This window comes from Molossus molossus, unplaced genomic scaffold (genome assembly GCF_014108415.1).
Source record: "Molossus molossus isolate mMolMol1 unplaced genomic scaffold, mMolMol1.p scaffold_m16_p_2, whole genome shotgun sequence".
In the NCBI taxonomy this organism is placed as follows: Eukaryota; Metazoa; Chordata; class Mammalia; order Chiroptera; family Molossidae; genus Molossus; species Molossus molossus.
In genome coordinates this window covers 40,204,631-40,226,311 of record NW_023425355.1, presented here as the reverse complement: position 1 = coordinate 40,226,311, position 21,681 = coordinate 40,204,631, and the positions used below count along the sequence as shown (strand labels likewise).

Sequence of the window (21,681 nt, the reverse complement as noted above, 5' to 3'; positions counted from 1 at the left end):
ACCAAAAAAGTAAAGGACCTATTCTCAGAAAATTACAGGTACCTGAGAAAAGAAATAGAGGAAGATATAAAAAGTGGAAGCATATACTTTGTTCATGGATTGGAAGAATTAACATCATTAAAATGTCCATACTACCCAAAGCAATCTATTGATCCAATGCAATCCCCATCAAAATACTAACAACATATTTCACAGAACTAGAACAAATATTTCAAAAGTTCATATGGAATCAAAAAAGACCACAAACAGCTACACCAATCTTAAAAAAACAAAAATACAAAGTAGGAGGGATCACTACACCCGATATTAGGTTATACTACAAAGCCAGAGTACTCAAAACTGCCTGGTAGTGGCACAAGAACAGGCATATAAATTAAGAGAACAGAACAGCAAACCCAGAAATTTACCCAAGACATTATGCTAAAGTAATATTTGACAAAGTTGGCAAGAGCATACAATGAAATATAGACAGCCTCTTCAATAAATGGTTTTGCAAAAATTGGACAACTACATGCAAAAAATTGAAGCTAGACCACCAACTTACACCATACACAAGAACAAACTCAAAATGGATAAAAGACTTAAATGTGATTTGAAAATCTATAAAAATCCTAGAAGAAAATGCAGGCAACAAAATTTCAGACATCACATGCAGCAGAATTTTCATTGACACAAGTACTAAGGCAATAGAAACAAAGGAAAATAAAAATGAACACATGAGACTACATCAAACTAAAAAGCTTCTTCAAAGCAAAAGAAACAAGCATCAAAATGGAAAGAGAATCCACTCTATGGGAGAGCATAATTGCCAATGATACATCAGATAAGGGGTTAATTTCCAAAATATGTAGAATACTCATACTACTCAACAAAAGAAAGACAAAGAACCCAATTAAAAAATAGGCAAAGGACCTAAATAGACACCTCTCCAAACAGGACACACAAATGGACAAGAGACATACAAAGAAATGCTCAACATCAGTAATCATCAGAGAGATCCAAATTAAAACAACTATGAGGCATCACCTCACACCTGTCAGAATGGTTGCCATCAACAAATCATCAAACAAGTGTTGGCAAGGGTGTGGAGAAAAGGGGACTCTAGTACACTGCTGGTGGGAATGCAGACTGTTGCAGCCACGATGGAAAAAAAATAAGTGGTTTTCTTCAAAAATTAAAAACTGATCTGCTATTTGACCCACTGATTTCACTTCTAGGCATATATCCTAAGAGGCCTAACACACCAATAAGAAAGAATGAATATACCCCTATGTTTATAGCAGCACTATTTACAATAAATAGCTAAGATCTGGAAACAGCCCAAGTGTCCATCAGTAGATGAGTGGATAAAAAAAGCTGTGGTACATATACACCATGGAACACTATGTAGGTGTAAGAAAGAGAGATCTCTTATTTTTTAGGATGACATGGAGGGACCTGGAGAGCATTATGCTAATGGAAATAAGCCAATCAGAGAAACAAAAATGCCACATGAGCTTACTTATTTGTAAAATAGAATGAACAAAATAGATCCAGAGACATAGAAAGGAGTACGGTTCAGACTGGCAAACCTCAGAGCAGGGGGGCTGGGAAGGAATGGATGAGAGAAATCAAAGAACATATATGCACATATGCATAACCAATGGACATAAATAGCAATGCAGGAAGGGGAGGGGTAGGAGGTGGATGTCCGGGGGGGGGGGGGATGAACATCTGTAACAAAAATAAATTAACAAAAATCGCAAAACATTTTTAAGGTCATTTTCAAAAAATGATTATGTACAACTAGTGAATAAACACTAGAAAAATTGTTCAACATAATCACAGAAATGTACATTAAAACTACATGAGATATCAGTACACACACACCAGAGTGGCTGAAATGAACATGACTGACACCACCAAATGTTGACCAGAATGAGAAACAACTGGAACTCACAGTGCTGGTGGGGTATAAAATGTTACAATCACTCTGGAAAATGTCCAGTAGTTTCTTATAAAAGTAAACATACACTTAACCTATGACCCAGCAATTTCTTTCCAAGAGTAATAGAAACAAATGCTCACCAAAACAACTTCTACAAATATGTTCATAGTAGCTTTATTTGTGTCTAAAAACTGGAAATGGCCTAGGTGTCCATCAACAGGGGAATGAATAAACAAACAATGGCATATCTATAGAATGAAATGCTGCTCAGCCATAAAAAAAAAAAAAAAAAATCGACACACACCATAGATGGATCCCAAATACACAATGCTGAAAAAAGTCTCAGAAAAGAGCACATAGTTTGAAAAACAGAAACTTATATATTACTGGGAGAAGTCAGAAGAACAGTAGTTGCCCAGGGAACTGGAATGGGGAAGCAGGGATTGACTGGGAAGGAGCATGAGGGAATCTTCTGGGGTGAAAATGTTATCTCAATAAGCCTGAGTTTCACATATATAATTTTTCAAAATGCACTGAATCAAACACTTAAGATTTGTGCATTTCATTGCATGTACACTTTATCTCAAAAGGAAAAAAATAACCTTTAACAAGTACTGAACTCTAACAATATGGATGCTGAAATGTTTAGGGGTAAGAGGTGTACTTAAGTTCACCTTTTTTGCCCTGTATTAAAAAATAAGGATGTATTGATGGATATGTGAAAATGCAAGTTAGTAAACTGTTAATTGTGGAATCTTGGTGGTGGATATATAAATATTGCAAAATTATTTCCACTTTCTATGTTTAAAATTTTTCACAGTGAGAAGGCAAGCCAGGTGCAGCCCCTTAAGCAGTGCAGAGATCCAGCCCTTGGCTTTTGTAATTCCCTTACATCCACCAATCGCCTAAACTACAGCAGAAGTAGAAAGCCCCAAATACCTGGAGTCTTATGTATAAAAAGGGAGCTGGAACCCGGGCTCAAGGCTCAGGGCCCAGCATTAGGAGGTGAATCCACTGGGGCAGCACCAGTGCACATCAAAGAGTCCTTTTCTAATCCTCCAAGTGTGTGCGTGTCTCTTCCTGCTGACCAAATTTCTGCCACATTTTGGTACATTGGCTGGGAAGCGGACAGCCGCGCTGGCCCCTTGAGCTACCGTTGTCGTTGTCGGAAGCCAGTGGGAAGGAGCCACTAATTTTGGGCCACCAAGACAGAAAGAAAGGCGTGCCATTGGTGATTTTACTGGACCCTGATCCTTGCTGGGCCTGACTTTAGTCGGCCTCCACTGCACTCCAATGGACTCTGGGAAGATAGAAAAGCCTGCCAGGACATTGGATCTCTAAGTGTCCTTGGGGTGGGGACCAAGGCCCAAGTTCAGGCCTGCCTCTAAGGCAAAAGGGAAGCTGGATCACCTCCCAAGTGGCACAGACAGCTGCACAGGATAGGGAATTCCTGGGTGGAAGTGTAAATGCTGTGTGATTGTGTATGTGAGTGATTGTGCTCCACAATGCCTGTTACGAAGCCTGTGTGAGTCCCAACCTGTGCAGCCGTGGCGACCTCATAAGGCTAAGGGCAGTATCAGGTTCTTGGGAATATTTGTCTCCACCGGCAAGCCTGATCTGAGTCAGGGGCTCCTACTGACCTGCCAATGCCAAGAGGTGCCTACGTTCCCCAAGGGGAGTGGCCAGGTGGACAAAACAAGAGTTTCCTCATTTGTCTCATGACAACATTCACTGGGAGATTTGCTTAACCACCTTTGATATCATTAAGGGGAAATGTTCCTCTAAACCCACTGTTTTGGAATGTATGATAAAGAATTTTAACAAGGAATTATCAAGAGATTATGGGGTCAAATTGACCCCCAGAAAATTGTGCATTAGACCCTCTGAAGGCACCCTTGATGTCCCCACAGTCCAGGTCGTGTATAAGGTAGTCACCGGAAACTCCAGCCATTTGACCAATTTCCCTACAAAGACCAGTGGTAGAAAAATAGCCCAAATCAAGCCTCCTTGGGTCCAATTCTGTTACTAGTCAGGGAGAGTGTAAGGTCCTCATGGCACAAGGTTAAAGGAAGACTTCATGGCAAATTTAGCGGCCTCCTATATTGCAAGGGAATTCAGAAGAGGCCCCTCCACTGCCATTGCCATACACCCTGCTACCTAAGAATGGGGAACCTCACCTGCCCGACAGCCCAGCTCCACCCATCTCTCCCCCACAACCAGCCACTGTGTCACTGGTTCCAGGGTCACCAGAGCCAGTGTGAAGATGTCTCAGGTCAGTAACCCAGGGACCAAAACCCCCAGCAACAATGAAGTTACCACTGCAGGAGACAAGGGGTCCACAGAGAATGGGCCTTGACAGGACCCTACAAGAAAGGGGAGCAGTCTTCCAGACTAATCACCCCACCTGGGTCAGCTGTAGTGGACTGTCACAGAAGCCAGAAAGTGGCTCCAGACCCTGGTGCCAGCTGAACATCTAGACATAGAAGCCTGGGCATGAGAGGCCTTACCTGATGGAGAGGGCACGAGAAGACAGACAAAGGCACCTTGGCAAAGCCAGAGTTTGGGGTGGAAAACAGAGGTAGCGAGAGACAAAGACACAGGAGAGGAGGGTTTGCAGGAGTGAGGCCACTAGGCACCTCTCCCAAGCCAAGGGGCAAGTTTTCTCCATCTCATCTGAAGGTCCCCAGCCCCTCTCAAACTCTGCCTCTGATCCTGGTGCTTGTTCGAGCCCCAGACTAGAGACGAGCTTTCCACAAAACCAGGGTGTGAAGGATGTGGTGCTCAGATGGCTTCAATCCCTGTCAGCTTTAGCATCCTGCCATGTCCTAGCTGGACCCATATCCCAGGAGGGCCTGGATGAACAGCTGGCTGTAGGGAGCCCAACCCCGTCTGCTGCTCCTCACTGTGATCTTCCCTGCCTGGGCTAGTGTGGCTGCTCCTGTTACTGCTGGCCTCTCTCCTTCCCTCAGCCTGGCTAGTGTGGCTCAGTGGTTCAGCATCGACCCATGAACCAAGAAGTTTGATTCCCAGTCACGGCACATGCCCAGGTTGTAAGCCCCATCCCCAATGGGGAGCATGCAGGCAGCGAAAAAATGAATGCCCCAAATGCCAGCGAGAAAAACGAGGAACTTCTGCTCCACCCAGTCACTATAAGCCAGACTTAGCTTTCAAGATCACCCAAGAAAACAAAGGCTAGGGGCCAAAATAAAACAGGTAGTCTGTGCTATTCCGGTTCCCACTTTCTGTCAACAGATTCAAGAATTCCTGGGAGCAGCAGGGTTCTATCAAATATGGATACCCAGATTTTCTGAACTGGCAGAACCCTTATATGAGGCCCTAAAAGAAGAAAGGGCACTCCATGTCTGGGGCCCCAATCAAGAGAAAGCATTTACAATTATAAAGACCAAGCTCATGGAGGCACCAGCCTTAGGACTTCCAGATATATTACTGAACTTCAACTTGTTCGTGCATGAAAAAAACATAATAGCCCTGGGAGTCCTAACACAGGAATTTGGGCCTTGGAAGAGACCTGTAGATTACCTTTCAAAGCAAATTTACCTGGTTGAGGCAGGCTGGTCGGCACCCTCCCCCAGGAGGAGGAGATAGTGTTTCCAGAGAAACTCAACAGCAGCATCCTGCCTGGTTTTAACATCCCTGCTAGGCTGTGGTACCTTTTGCCTGCCTTGGGGGAGACACTGCTGCTAGAGTTGGGGCAAGACCCTGGCATGTGGGTCAAGGGGCTGACAGTGCAGTACCTGGGCCAGGCGCCTGAGCTGCTGGGTGGGGCAAAGCTGGGCATCTACCTCACTGGCACCATCAAAGGAGATCCAGAGTCAGTGGCATCTCTTCACTGGAATGAGGGAGCCCTGTTAGGGGTGCTGCAGTATCGGGGGACCAAACTCCACATCCAGCCCCCGGAAGGAGGCACCCTTAATTCTGCAGGGGGCACTTGGGCTCACATCCTACACCAGAAGAGTGCCTCCAGCGGCCAGGGCCCCATGTGTAGCATCAAGACTCCTCCTGGGAACCCCAGGCCCAGCCCCCGAAGAGCCAAGCACTTTGCTTCCCTGAGTAGATTCGTGAAGACCCTGGAGGTAGCAGTTGACAAGATGGCAGCATTTCACAGCACACTGCTGAAGCACTACCTGCTCATGGTCAAGCATCCAAGCATCCACAACCCTGTCAGCTTGGTGTGACTTGGCTAGTGGTTCTAGGGCCAGGAGAGGAAGGGCCTCAGGTGAGACCCAGTGCCGCCCAGACCCTACACAGCTTCTGTGCCTGGCAACAAAAACTCAACACCCCTAAGGACTCAAACCCAAATCACTTTGCTGTTTACCCATCAGGACCTGTGTGGGGTCTCTACCTGTGGCACCCTGGGCATGGCTGACGTGAGCACCATGTGTGACCTCGCTCAGAGCTGTGCTACATGTGTTGGTCTGAACGGGCCTGGGAGCGCCTCTCGTCATGTCATGGCTCCTGTGATGACTCACATGGATCCCAAGGAGCTCTGGCCCCCTGCAGTGCCCACTTTATCTCAAACTTCCTGGACAATGGCCACAGGCACTGTTTCTTAGACAAGCCAGAGGCTCCCCAGCATCTGCCTACAACTTTCCCTGGCAAAGTCTATGATGCAGACCACCAGTGCCAGCTGACCTTTGGGCCTGATTCACAATACTGTCTGCAGCTGCTACCACCCTGTGCTGCCCTCTGGTGCTCTGGGCATCTCAGTGGTCATGCCATGTGCCAAACCAATCATTCACTGTGGGCCGATGACACCCCATGTAGGCCTTCACAGGCCTGCACGGGTGGCCGCTGGCTCCATGTGGACCAGCTCCAGGGCTTTAAGATCCCATAGGCTGGTGGCTGGGGTCCTTAGGGATGCTGGGGCAACTGCTCTCTGAGCTGTGGGGGCAGTGTGCAGTTCTCCGCCTGGGACAGCACACGGCCTAGAAAGAAAAATGGGCACAACAGAGGGAGGAAATATAATGAAGAATGGTGGATACTCCCAGCCACAGAATCTACATGACAGAATAATTAACCCATCACTTAGCCCTCCAACATGAACTCACCCATCTGTAAAAAATAAACACCACCACCCTAGAAGCTTTATTAAGCCAGTACTACCTGATTGCTCGACTTCCATCCCTCTGTGCCTCAGTCTCACAGCGCTGTCTCCTCTGTGTTCAAAATAATGCCAGACAATGCCCCACCAGGATCCAGCGCTGCGGCCAAGCACCCTTTGAAGATCTAGAGGTAGACTTCTTAGAAATGGGACCCAATGGAGGAAATAAATATCTCCTGGTTTTCATCTGTACTTTCTTGGGCTAGGTTGAAGCTTACTCTACACGTATGAAAAAGGCAAGAGAACCAAAGCTCTACTAAGAGACATCATCCCGAGATATGGAATACCACTGACAATGGCCCAGCCTTTGTAGCAGAAATAGTACAGCAAGTAGTAAAACTTTAGGCATCCAATGGAATTTGCACACGGTCTATCGGCCGTAGAGCTCAGGAAAAGTAGAACATGTGAATCAGACCCCTAGGCAGAATATGGAAAAACTATGTCAAGAAACCAACCTGCCCTGGACTGATATACTGCCCCTAGCTCTCCTGCGAGTATGCTGTACCCCTAGGGCAAAGATAGGGTTCCCTTCTTTTGAAATCTCATACGGGAGACCTCCCGCACTGACTAGAAAAAAAAAACATTCTTGAGGTACATAAGTGGGTAACCGATAGAATACCCATTTCCCTGGGAATAACTGTATACCCCCACAGACCAAGGGACAAGTTTGGATAAAAGACTGAAAAAGGGAACCCCTCAAACCAACCTGGAAAGGGCGACAACTCAAGATTGCAGGTCTGAATACCTGGGTGAAGGCAGCTCACCTGCCACATGACAACCAACCTGCTTGGAGACTGACCACCAGCCAGGACAATCCTCTGCAGGTCACCCTTAAGAGGACAGTGAAACCCACTGATTGGTCTATGGTAAGCGCCTGAGGACTCTGCCAGTAGAATGGATGGTCATCACCTGCTGGACTGATCCCAGCACTGGACTCTGTATCCTTAGTAGCCTTACAGGATCAAATAGACTCCTTAGAAGCAATAGTATTACAAAATAGAAGGGGGTTATACCTACTGACTGCTGAAAAGGGTGAAGTATACCTCTTCTTAAACGAGGAATGTTGCTTTTATGTTAATCAGGAATAGTTAGAGACACGACCCAGCAGTTAAAGAAACAAATTACAAAAGACAGGAATTTTCAGCATCTTGAAATTCCTGGAGTAACATATGGAACTGGGCATCTTGGGTACTTCCATTAGCTGGTCCTCTCTTAATGGTTTTTATAGTGCTCCTGTTTGGCCCTTGTATTCTCAACATGCTAAACCGTTTCATTTCCTCTCAATTAGAAACAATAAAGCTCCAAATGATGTTTCAAATAAGGACCCCCAACTACTCTCCTCTGGATGGTGAAGAACTCTAGTTGCTGCATCCCTCCCCTTCAATGCCCCTATTCAGCAGGAAGCAGAGAGATCTTAGCCTCTCTTCTTCAAGCAGGCACTAGGGGAATTCTCTGTCCAAGAAGTTCTCTAAGTCTGAAGCTGAGAATCAAGAGGCAGGGATGGGGGGGGGATGAGAAGGCAAGCCAGGTGCAGCCCCTTAAGCAGTGCAGAGACCCCACCCTTGGTTTATGTAATTCCCTTACATCCACCAACTGCCTAAACTACAGCATAAATAGAAAGCCCCAAATACCGGAGGCTTATGTATAAAAAGGGAGCTGGAACCCAGGCTCGGGGCTCAGCCTGTGGAGGTGACTCCACTGGGACAGCGCTAGTGCACATCAAACAGCCCTTTTCTAATCTTCAGAGCTTGTGCATCTGTCTCCTCCCACCGACCAAATTTCTGCCACAACGATAGTAACACACTGAAAAAAAATAAGCATGGTGTAACGCAAAAGAACTAGGCTAACAAAAGCAAATCTGTACCATGCTTCAAAACAACTAGGAGGAAAACTTCTTGGGTAGTTGAAGCTGTTTCGGCAGATCTAAAGGAATGAAAGAAAATTAAAACAAAATTTTAGTGAAGCAAGCATGAAAAAAACCCTAAATATAATTTTTTTTTGTTTTTAAGGGCCATACATGTGGTAGAACTTTTTATAAATTTTATTGTGGTAAGAACCCTTACATGAGATCTACCTTTTAAGATTTTGTTTTTATCCTCACCCGAGGACATTTTCCCATTTTTAAGGAGAGAGAAACATTGACGTGAAAGGGACACATCGAGTGGCTGCCACCCGCACGACCCAACCAGGGCCAGGGACAAACTGCAACTGAGGTATGTGCCCTTAGCGGGAACCGAACCCAGGTCTCTCTGGATCTCAGGCCGACGCTCTAACCGCTGAGCTAAACCTACCAGGGTTAAGATTTGTAAGTATACAATACAGTACTGTTGTCTACAGGCACAATGTTGTACAGCTGAGTTCTACAACTTATTCACATCTTGCATAATTAAAATTTATCAAGATGAAAATAGTCACTTTGATCTGGCTAATATAGTAGCAAGGAAATAGTTTTTTTTTTTTTTCTATAATTTTAGTACCCCAATATCAGGATACTTTTTTTCTACAATTCTGCAAAAGATTTGAAAAACCAGTATTATATAGTTTGGAAAAAAGCTATAAGGTTTGCAAGAAAAGATTTACTAGTTGATTAAGTGAAGGTACTAACCACCCATATAACACCAATAAATCACTACTATTAATCAATAATATTTGGCCAAAATCTTAACATTTTTATTCGTTGACTGGACTGAATTAATAATAAATGATTTGGTTTAACCTTAGTATTGTTGAATCAACTCCATCCCCAAATGTTTAGCCAGTGGCAAGAGCCACCTACGGGGGGGGGGGGGGGGGGCAAGAAAAAAAAACAATAAATACCTGTTTAACAGTAATTTACTGATTTCCAAGCTTCCCTCTGGCGGCCATAAAAAGAAAATTCAACTCAAATGCGGTGGTGATTATTAGGGAAACAGTGAAGTAGTAAAACCTAAAATTATTCATTTACCTTAATTAGTTTCAACTACGAGTAAATTTCATGGTTTAATAAAATTTAGTTTTACATGTAGAGAATATTCTTGAGAATTACAGAATTTTAAGAATCAGTTGCCTATATTATAGGCTTTCTAAACCTCCAGATATCTTAACAAGTTACCTATGGACCCTTTGAGATGTTGTAACGTGTCAGCAAGATAACCAGAGACACACAGCCGAATTATAAAGGAGCACTTTATTACACTGGTGGGTTGGGGGGCTCTCCCCAAATCCCAGCCCCGGGCTTCCTTTGTTCTTTACTTATATAGGAACAAAAAAACAGAAAAAACTACATTCAAAGCAAAAAAAAATCTACATTCCTCCTGGTTCCACTTAATTGGTGCAGGAGCTGATACAGAATGCTCTAGAGGAGAAGGGGAGGGGGTCAGTTGCAGGGGTCAGGGCAATCATTAATCTCTTTCTTTTTATGGTCCCTCCAAATTCCCCAAGGCCATCATTAACCCCTTATCTTTATGGTTCCTCTGGGTGTCAGTCCTAGGTTTTTTTAGAAAACTGCTCGGGTTTTTACATGCAGGAATAACTGATCAGAATGGAGTTTCATTTTAAAATAGTCCAGTTCAGAGACAGCCTCTATAAAACCTTGTGTTTAATTCTTTCCAGGATTCAAAACTTTAAAAAAAAACCTGCACTCTTACTAACTTCATAAACAAACATTTACTCTACAGATGGCCAGTTACAAATGGAGTTTTTAACTATATTGAAAATTTTCACACAAAAAAATAGAATAGCATAATGAATCCAAGTTTCAACAGTTATAAAATTCAAGTTATTAACATGCAGCTAATCTTTCATTTATAAACCTCACACCCCCTCCCAGATTATTCTGAGGCATAATACCCAGGTTTTTCATTCTAATGCAGTTTTATTCCCACAGTAGTTAAGTACCTAAAGTCCGGTCCAACTGAAGCTTCCTGAACCTACATCTCGCCACACATCCCTGAAACTGCCTTTGATAATTGAGGCAGGGGAAGACAAGTGTTCTGAATCAAGTTGCTCCAACTGAAGCTTACCATTCTAGGTAAGATGGAGAGAAACAAGAGGTTGTCTTTTGCTATATTAATTCTCCTGAATTCTTAGTTATAAATGGAAATGTAAATGGCTCTGCAAAGAGGTTTCATGTAAAATAAATAAAGTCTGTCCCAGATTTAAAGTATAGATTAGATTAAGTACACACACCACTCTTCTCCAATGGACTATTTCAATATTCATGGAGATTTATGTTTGAATTAAGTTCTGAATGTCTGGTGTTCACATAAAAATCCTGGTTTGTTTTTACTTTTATTTCCAATGCTAATTAAAAGGTTATGCCTTGATTATAGGCTGCAAAGAAATGAAGGATGTTTTAAATGCACAGGTATTGAATTTCAACAGTAAAACAGATTCAATATTTTCATCTGTTCTTAATCAAGGAAAAAAAAACACAATTAGTTTTGAGAATAAATATACATGGCATAAAAATGAATTCTAATAGTTTTCCTTCACTATGGAAACAATTCAGCTTTCTACCTTTACTGTGCCCAAATTTATCTCAGAAAGGGGGTGTAAAGGGTCCAGAACTAACCACAGTGCCTTTATACTGTAACTTCTTTCCCCCAACAATTCTAAATAGATGAAATTTGGTTATAACATCAGAGGAAAGGCAAGTTTGTCTTTTGTAACATCAAGGTCAAATAAAGAGGTAATATGTAAAAAGAAGTCCAGCACTGTGTTTACAAAATAGGTTGATAAACATGTTAAATCTTAAGCTTTTCATTATTACCAGAAAAAACCACTTCCTTTTTATCTGGAAGATGACTTCAAAAGACAATGTAAACTTCTGCAGCAGAACAGGTTAACTTCACCAGTCCAACCCCCAAAACAATAGCAGATCAGGGTACATTCCTTGATTATTTCTTAGAGAATATTGTTAGCAATACATGAATAAGTAGACTATACCTGTATGATTTAAACAGACCATAAATACTGGTGACTTCAACACCAGTAACAATGACAATTAGGTTGATCATTAATCTCAGTTTAAGTTAATAACAAGCATCTCATTGAACTGAATTAGTAATGGAACTCAAGGGAAGGCAGCAACTTACAAATTTAAAATAAAAACAAATCAACTAGAAACCTAAGGCAAATGTGCTTGTCTCAAAACCAGACAATTTCTAGACCCACATTCTCAAGATAGACTACAATCTTCTAAAACACCACTTAGAAGCTATTTAGTCAACCACTGACAAGGGTTGAAGATACAGAAGTATCACTTGCTGTGAGTTACATATATTTCAGAAATGTTAGCAAGTTTGAAAAATGTTGCATAAGGTAGGTTTGCTCCATGTTTTAAGCTAGACTGAAATAAATCTTTACTTAAAACATAAAACAATTTGTAGACTGCACAAACTGAAAACCTAGGAGGTTAGTAGAGAAGATAAAACATTAACACATAGAGTTAAGTTGTTAGAAAGATCAGCACACCATTGTTCATCTCTTTCTACTAAAGTTGTCAGGTGCAAACTTGTAGAGCAAGCACTTAGAAAACCAGTTCGGTGTCTATTATGAAGCAGAAGCCTTAAATAGTGCAATGATTTGGAACTCATTAATATAAACCATTTTGAGAAGAGTACTTTGAAGACAGAATGTCTTCTTTTACAATGGATGACATTCCAATTCTTTCAACTGTTCAAATACTTCCTGTTCTGAGGTATTTTGGCCTGGAGTATAGCTGAAGGTCAGAGAGGACAAACTGATTCACACACATGAATAACCAATTAAAAAGGCAATATAGCCCAGCCAGTGTGGCTCAGTGGTTGAGTGCTAATGCGTACACCAAGAGGTTACCGGTTCAATTCCTGGTCAGGGCTAATGCCCAGGTTGTGGGCCCGATACCCAGTGCGGGGCATGCAGGAGGAAGCTAATCGATGTTCTCTCTCATCGATGTTTCTCTCTCCCTCTTCCTTCCTCTCTCTCTAAAATCAATAAAGAAAAATATTTAAAAAAAACAAAAAGGTAATATAGATAGGTTTTGTGGCAATGAAAGAACACTTTAAAAATAGTTGTTTGTCAGTTGAGCTACAACAAAGCATTCATGATGAATTACCCCTCAGAGGAGAACTGATGAATACAGAAAATCTTGTATTCTTTAGGTAGATGAAAGGGAGAAGATAGAAACGCTGATGAAATATGTCTCACAGAAAGTTAGAGACCAGGCGGGCCTGGAGAGATACAAGGTAAGTCTAAAAACAAAAAGGGAAAGATTTGACAACTACCGGAAGTATAGACAATGAGAAAGTAAGTCTAGATTCAAGTTCCATAAGGAAGTGAAGAGATTTAAAGAAAAAAAAACAAATACAACCTAAAAAGGGTCACTCTCAAGGGAAAAGAACTAAATATTGTAGTATGCATTTATAATGCCTTAAGATTAAATAACATTTCAACTGACCTCACCAGTTCATGCTATAAATTCACATGATTTTACAACCAAAATATCAGGGGAAAAACATTAAAACAATCAAATACCTGGTACTCTTTGTTATTATGAAAAAGCAGAAACAAAAAAAAATCCCACTCATTTTAGCAATTTTAAATGCCAATTTTTATTTACCGCTAATTGTGCAAAGGACACCAATGCAATACTGTGCAGTAAGTTACACAAATCCAGTATTAAACAATAGCACAAGGGATAAATCTAAAGCAGAGCACCATGTGCTTTCAAAACTGATTAATATCGCAGAACGCAACTCAGTTCAGTCAGTTCTTAAGAAACCTGAAGAGCTCTCATTTAATATTGTTAGTTAACCAGAAACAAATGCTCTTGGTTTTGTTTTATTTTCTAGAGAAAAGTGAAAGTTAATTGAATTCTGCAGTTTAATGTGATGTGTGACATCTAAACCAAGGAAATAGTTCGTGTGACTTATTCCTTTTATCAACTGACAAACTGGCTGACAGGAAGACAGCTGAATACAACTAAGTATGCTCAACATGGAGCTAGTTGTACAGTCACCTAAATTTCCTTATTCACAACCCAAAATAATATTCCTTTATTTTAAAGTATTATTTTAAACCAAAAGATGAGATAATCTTAAAGATGGATATAACAGTAACCACTCTAACCACCTAAATCACTTAAACAGTAACATAAAACAGTTTTTAAAAAATCAAAACAGCAAGAAAAATGGCAGTGCAAGAATATATATTACTGCTGAATCTTACATATTCCGAGGTGCATAATGAGAAGCTGAGGGAGGTGAAGCAATATAGCCAACTGGCCCAGGATTCATAGCACCATGAATTTGTGGAGAACCACCATATGCTGCACCAATGGGGTGCCAGGGGGCAACATAGGAATACTCGGGCACAATGGGAAGGCAGGAATCAAAACCCGGCAAAGGTGGCTGCCCACAGGGATCTGACATAACTGGATAATAAACTGCTCCATGAGGGACAGATGCAGGGTCAGCATTTGGAAAAGTACCTGAAACAAAGAATGCATGTCGTACACGTTATATACAAAGATTCACTAAACACCAATATAAATGAATGTTTTTACAGGTAAAAATGAAATTAGCACTAACTATAGGAAAGATCAGAGCAATTGCAGTAGAAATACTTTATGTATGAAATGTGACTAAAACAGAATACTAAAAGATTATATGAACATTTACTAATTTAAAAAAATTATACACATACATGTGCATGTGTATCAAATGTTTTCTACTTAGTGATAGCTATCTTTCTGAGATGATTTTGGCACCAATTGACTAAATACATAAAGAAACATTCATGAGAATCCTTCTAAGTCAGTTAAGTTCTAATAAGAGTTGGTCACAATTAAGTTATCCAATAGTTTTTCAATATAACACATACCATCCAAATAACTAGTTTGTTTTACTTTAGCAATTAAGTCAGTGTCTATTCAGCCTGGTCTACACTTGAAGGTATAGTTCTGAAGAGCATTTAAACATGTAAGTGTCATCTCTTGAATGACAATAATATCCTAGCATAATTTTAACAGCAGTTTTGCTACCAGGAGTCTGTTTCAGTGAAAATAGATGCTGTTGTGACCTTGCTATAGTGACTATATAAATGTAAACAAAAAGGAGTCCTTAGATTAGCTCATTCTGAAATTAAGACCGCCAGTGTATCGTGGTTTACTACAAATAAAAGGTATCTGGTACAAAAATGCAATAAAGGTTGATACATTAATTGTTATTACCAGGGGCCACATCACACCACCATACTAGGAGTAAGATTCTATTGTGCTAATATTCCAAAACCACTAATATGCTTTAAAAAGGGGAGGCGAGATTAGGAAATTCACATTCTTCACATGCACCAGGCACAGGATACTTATATGTAACGTCTCTTTTAGTTCTTATAACAACCCTGGCAAGTCAGATATTTCTTATTTTACTGATAATCAGACTTAGGGAGGATAAGTAACTTAGCCAAGATCACAACCATCAAGTAGCAGTGCTGGAAAGGGAAAAAAATTGGTAAGGCTAGTCCACATCATTTCTTCTTACCCCCTGCTAATTCTTTCTAAGAACGGTCGTCCAAAGATCCTATTCCAAATCTTTCAAAATGCTCCCCATCTATATTATACTGTGAACTCATAGACAAAAGCAACCATCCTTATGGTCTCAAACTTTCTGGTGTTGAGATCTCTTTACACTCTTAAGGACTGAGGATCCCAAATAGCTTTTGTTTATGTGGCTTATATCTATCAATATTCACCATATTAGGAATTAAACTGAGAAATATTAATTCATGTGAAAATAAGCCCTTTATGTTAACACAAAATCTTTATGCAAAATGAGTTTATTTTTCCAAACAAAAGAAAACTGTCACTGTTTTCACACTTGTGGCACTGTTTCACACTTGTACAAATCTCTACTGTGTGCCTTAATAGAAAACAGATGGATTCTCATATCTGCCTCTGTATTTAATCTATTATGACTTGTTGTTTTGATTGAAGTATATGAAGAAAATCTGGCTTCATACAGATATGTATTTGGAAAAGAGAGAAATTTTTTAATAACTAGCCTTTTCCGATAATTGTAGATCTTTGATGCTACAACAAAACTAGGTAAGTAGTAGTTTCTTAAATATCAATAGCAATGTAAATTTCTCATGCTTTGTTAATATTAAAATACAGTTTTATCTTGTATTCTGAATAGATCTTTTATAAAATCATACACAGGTAACTGGGAAAATATTATTTCACTGAGTTATGCAGTTTGAGACCATAAGAATGGTTGCTTTGTCTATGAGTTTCCAAATACCAACGCATTTCATTACACAATGTAGAAAACCACATTCATTAACAGTCTCATTTAAATATTGGAAAGTTGTTAAGGTCAGGGTGGCAGATACAAGTTTTCCAAAATTTTAACTTTTATTTGAAAGCTGAAATTTTTATCTTTGACAACAAATATTACCAGTTGTTTTTCTTGAAGTGGCAGGCTCATGTTGTTCATTTGAGAAAATGTGCCAGATCACCCAGTTTGAATAACCATTGTTTGTCTATTATTCTTTCAAGCAAAAATATTGTTACATGAAAAAAATTAGCTAGTTTATCTCGGAAGTCAACCTCAAAAATCATTTTTTCTAAGTTAATCAACATATTTCAGTATGCAAAGTGTCTAATGAATGCTTCCCACAGTTTTGTCACACAGAAAATTAAGTACAATTATTCAAAGACAAATATTTAGTAAAACAAAAAAAAGAACATCTTTGATGAAACAAAAAAGTAAATAAAATTGGCATTTTTCTATTATGAGTGTGTGGCAGTAAGGAAGTCATTGATTACTAACATAGTTTGGTGCCCCTGCCTTGACTTGTGATTACGTGTCAGCAGTTTTACCCACCTCTGATTTTTGCACTCTCAATGCAGATGTAACACAGTGAAAGGGACAAAGTAAATCTACATAATATGATGAATAGTTCTGGCCTCATGGATCCCTTCAGAAGTTCTGAGGGACACCGTGGCCTACCCTTTGAGAAACATTGGTCTAGTATTTGGCACTAATACAATATTTGAAGGCCATTATTAAACACACAAAAAATCCAACTGTCTTTCTTGCAGGCAATCTCATTACATACTCACCATTTGCTGATGCTTCTGCCTGTGTGCCATCTTGTCTCTCTACCTCACTGTACAACTGAGGAATGGTCTGATCTACCAGAGTAGGTGTCTCACTACAGATGGGATAATTCTCTACATGAAGCTGCTGCTGATGTATCTGTGGCACACAGACCATGGAGTGCCAGTAGTTGTGGTGATAGCACTTGGGCAAGAAAGGGAAAAAATAAACAAACACTTAAAAAAAAATAAAAGTTGGGCCATAATTTTCAAGTAAGGTAACAATGATTTTTGTGACCTAAAAGATACATTTAGAAAACCTATTGTCTATTACACTTTCAAGATCTTCTGCAGCATCTGTATTTCATATTTTAACTTCAAAATTCTTTTAGGAGAGCACCTGAAGGAAATTAGAGATATACGCAATGACATGTATACAGAGATGCCTTTTATAGCATTATTTTATTTATTTATTTTTATCCTCACCCGAGGACATTTTTCCATTTTTTGTTCAGATAGAGTGGGAAGGAGAGAGAGGAAGGAAGAGAGAGAGAAAGAGAGAGAGAGAGAGAGACAGAGACAGAGACATCGACGTGAAAGGGACACATCGAGTGGCTGCCAGACGCACAACCACCCAGGGCCGGGACAAACTGCAACCGAGGTACACACCCTTAGCGGGAACCGAACCCGGGTCTCTCTAGACCACAGGCCGACGCTCCAACCACTGAGCCAAACCGGCCAGGGCTTATAGCATTATTTTAAAACACATTAAACAACATAAATATTTATCAACAGAGAACTAGATGAATGAATTATGATATATCCATGATGAAACAAAATACAGGCAACAATAAAAAATCAAGCTATCAAATATTTTTTAAAATGTTCATATTATTAACTTAAAAATTTACAAAATTACATAGCATAGTTCATATTTTGTAAAATAAACTGAAAAAAAAAATGTACCAAAGTATAAAATGGATGTACAGGTGATTTTGGTTTTCTTTAAAATATTCTTTTGCATTTCCTTGTATTCCCATGATGTTAAAAATGCAGGAGGAGCCCTGGCCGGTTTGGCTCAGCGGTTAGAGCATTGGCCTGCGGTCCTGAGAGACCCGGGTTCGGTTCCCGCTAAGGGCATGTACCTCGGTTGCAGTTTGTCCCCGGCCCTGGTCGGTTGTGCGGGTGGCAGCCACTCGATGTGTCCCTTTCACGTCGATGTTTCTCTCTCTCTCTCTGTTCCTCTCTCTCCCTCCCACTCTACCTGAACAAAAAATGGAAAAGTGTCCTCTGGTGAGGAAAAAAAAAAATGCAGGAGGAATACTTTTAAATGCCTCAGCCTTAATTAGAACGTTTCCACATGTGACTAAAATAAACTAACATCACTGAAGGGGCAAGAAATTTATTTTTTCAATTCTTGAAATTGCTTTTATGAAATATAGTCTCAATGAATAAAAACCCACTCCACTAATCTTAATTTATAAATGTGTGGCAGTTAGGGAAGATAATTTTCTGGAAACTGTATGTCCAAGGTTTTAAGGAAATCAGTGTCTGGGAATATGAACTGATCTGAGCATTACCCAGGAGACTATCTAGTTTACTATCTGCCAAATATTAAGATGAATCATTACTTTTCAGAAAATATACCATTTTGTTACATCAGAAGACTAGTGTATTTCTGGGTGAAAATGATGCCTGAGGAAAAAAAAAAGGGCTTCTACCTGAAATCCGAGACATCTTTAAGTGATATTAAGGTACTTGTCAATATCCACCTTATACAACTCAGGGAAGTGGCAAAATTCAAGTGCTTAGCAAATATCTATGAACACATGAATGCTTAAAAATAATACAGATCTCTAAATGTCTGAATTTGTCAAATTACTTTTCACATGGAATGCAGAAATGGCCATAAAAATGTTCTAAATGGCCCTGGCCGATTTGGCTCGGCTATTGGAGCATCGGCCAGTGGACCAGAGAGTCCCAAGTTTGGTTCCAGCAAGGAGCACATACCAAAAAAAAAAAGGAAAAGAAAAACTTTTGCAACACGCAAAGATGATGGCTGGCAGGACGAAAGGTAGGGTGAGTGTGAGAGAGAGTGTGAGTGGACGTGAAGGTAGACAACAAAATTTGTGCAGTGCAGAGACACTGAGCAGAAGGTTCCTGTGCTGTACACAGGAGCAGCCAGCTATGGCTGTAAGCAGATCTTCAGGCCACTTCTCCCTGTGCTGCGGGGAGGTCCCACCATTTTGGAAGATCCCTGGTCTTCCCTGGGAGGAGGCAGTGTGAGCGGCTAGGGCCCAGCAAACTGAGCCCACCAGCACACCTGGCACCATCGCACCAGTGGATACTCTGTCAACACAGACCTGTGCACAGTAGTGGAGCTCCCAAGGTGCCGGTCTCCGAAGTCGCGGACAGCCTGGAGCCCAGCACCATCCCCTATAGTAGCAGCCCCATCAGAGTCCAGATATACCCCCAGCAACAGAGCAGACATCCATTCCCAGGAAAGAGAAGCACAGACTAGCAGCAGAGACCCATCCCCAAAAACTACAGCAAAAGCTGAGCAGGAGTTGAGGCCCATGGGGCAGCAGCACTCCCTAGCTGCCAGCGGCTGGACCTGGGGATCCACAGACACCTGTGTGGTTCAGCAGCTCACAAGAGCAGTGGGAAGCCAGAGCCCAAGAGAGACCGGTGCCATCCAGCTGCCTACCCACGGAAGCTGCAGAGTGTGGGGGGCACCAGCAAGGCCTGTGCAACCCAGCAGCAACTGTGTGATCCAGTTACTCGCGGTACCTGCGGGGTGCTGAAGCACCAGAGAGGCCATCGCGACGCAGCAGGGACTGTGCCATACAGTTTCCCTCCGAACCTGCAGGTGCTGAAGCATCAGAGAGGCCTGTGCGACCCAGCAGACCATAAGAGACATATAGCCGGGTCCCCAGAGGGACTGGATGATCCAGTTATCCAAGGGACCTGCAGGTTGCAGGAGCACCAGAAAGGCCTGTGCCACCCAGCTGCGCACAAGATAGGCTTAGGGGATGTGAAAAAGGAGGCGGAGTGAATACAAGCCAGGCAGATGATCTTCCAGGACCAAAAGGGAATTACAACTAACATAAAGACAAATCCTAAGAAAAAAGCAACAGAAAAGTAGCAGGACGGGACCATATAACCAGGGACTCTGGTAGCATCTGCAGAGGCATGAAAATGTGGCAGGCTAGGAGCCCAAGGAAAGCAGCAGTCTTAGCTGTGAGCAGCGCCCTTGGGGAATAAAGACCAAGCCCACTCCACAGCACAGAGAGCCATGAGCGAGCACTAAAATAGCCACAGCCACTCACCTGGGGGCTACGGTAGAGGGAAGGCGGACTGGGCTGGAACTCGGTGGGGACACCTGGGATTTGGAGGGCACTCAGAGTTTTTCCTGAGTTTCAGCCACAAAGGACGGCGACCAGTGTGCTCCTTCCCTGAGCTGTGGGAAAAAGCAGCAGCTGCCCCCCCTCAAACATTCAGCTTTTCCCAGGTGAGGCAAAGAAATTAAAAATTGAGGCTCATTAACAACCAGGATCTATCCCATACTCTGGAAATCCTCTTAGGAAGAACACCAGGGCTACATTCCAAGGCATTGAGTAACTGAGACTACTAGCTACCAGGAAAAAGCTAGAGAAAAACGGAACCTTTCCTGGGCATGCAAATCGACCTAGGAAAGCAAGACCTCACAGTGATGTTTTAACTTGGGCCCACCCAGGCTCATGCAAACCCAGTAGAGGGAGCCACAAACAGCAGAACACTAACACCCACAGGGAAAATTTGGCAGGCTCCAAAACCCACTGAGATAGCCAAAATGGTGAAACAAAGAAACAAATCCCCCCAAAAAGAACAAGAGAACTCTATCAAAGATGAAATCAATGAAATGCAGCTAAGGAAATTATCAGAGGTAGAGTTCAGAGCCATGATCTTGAAGAAGGTATACAACATGAGTAAGGATATCACCACCATCAGTAAAGATATAGAAACATTAAAAACCAGCCAAGTGGATAGGAAGAATGACATAGCAGAAATTAAGAACACATTGGAAGGACTAACCAGCAGAGTAGAGGAAGCTGAGGACAGGATCAGTGAATTAGAAGACAGGGTAGAAAAAAAATCAACCAATCAGAAAACCAAAAGGAAAAAATAATTAAAAAGCAGAAAGATAGCTTAACAGAACAGTGAGACAACTGGAAACGTAATAACATTTGCATCGTAGGAGTCCCCGAAGAAGAAGAAAATGGGCAAGGGTTAGAGAATATATTTGAAGAAATAGTGAGAGAAAACTTTCCTAATTTGGGGAGGGAAGAAGGCATTCAAGTTAAAGAAGCACAGAGAGCCCCAAGTAAGAAGAACCAAAACAGGCCCACACCAAGACACATAGTAATCACACTGCCAAAAATTAAAGACAAAGAGAGAATCCTAAAAGCAGCAAGAGAAAAGCAACAGGTTACCTACAAAGGAAACCCCATAAGGCTCTCAGCTGACTTCTCAACAGAAACACTACAGGCCAGAAGGGAGTGGCATGAAGTAATCAAGGTCATGAAAAACAAG

At 41.5% G+C, this 21,681-nt stretch overlaps 1 protein-coding gene and 1 pseudogene across 1 annotated transcript in view; one reads left to right on the top strand and one right to left on the bottom strand.

Moving 5' to 3' along the window:
* Nucleotides 1-4,783: 4,783 nt before the first annotated feature.
* On the top strand, nucleotides 4,784-6,953 carry LOC118635274 (annotated as a pseudogene).
* Nucleotides 6,954-8,758: 1,805 nt separating this feature from the next.
* The window catches only part of LOC118635273 (putative bifunctional UDP-N-acetylglucosamine transferase and deubiquitinase ALG13), a 60,351-nt gene continuing 47,428 nt past the window's right edge, over nucleotides 8,759-21,681 (bottom strand). The window contains exons 23-26 of the mRNA XM_036270055.1: nucleotides 17,134-17,314; nucleotides 14,238-14,499; nucleotides 9,886-9,975; nucleotides 8,759-8,852 (exon numbers count right to left, since the gene is read on the bottom strand). Of these exons, the coding sequence (XP_036125948.1) occupies nucleotides 8,759-8,852; nucleotides 9,886-9,975; nucleotides 14,238-14,499; nucleotides 17,134-17,314 (627 nt within the window). The remainder of the gene's footprint in view (nucleotides 8,853-9,885; nucleotides 9,976-14,237; nucleotides 14,500-17,133; nucleotides 17,315-21,681) is intronic.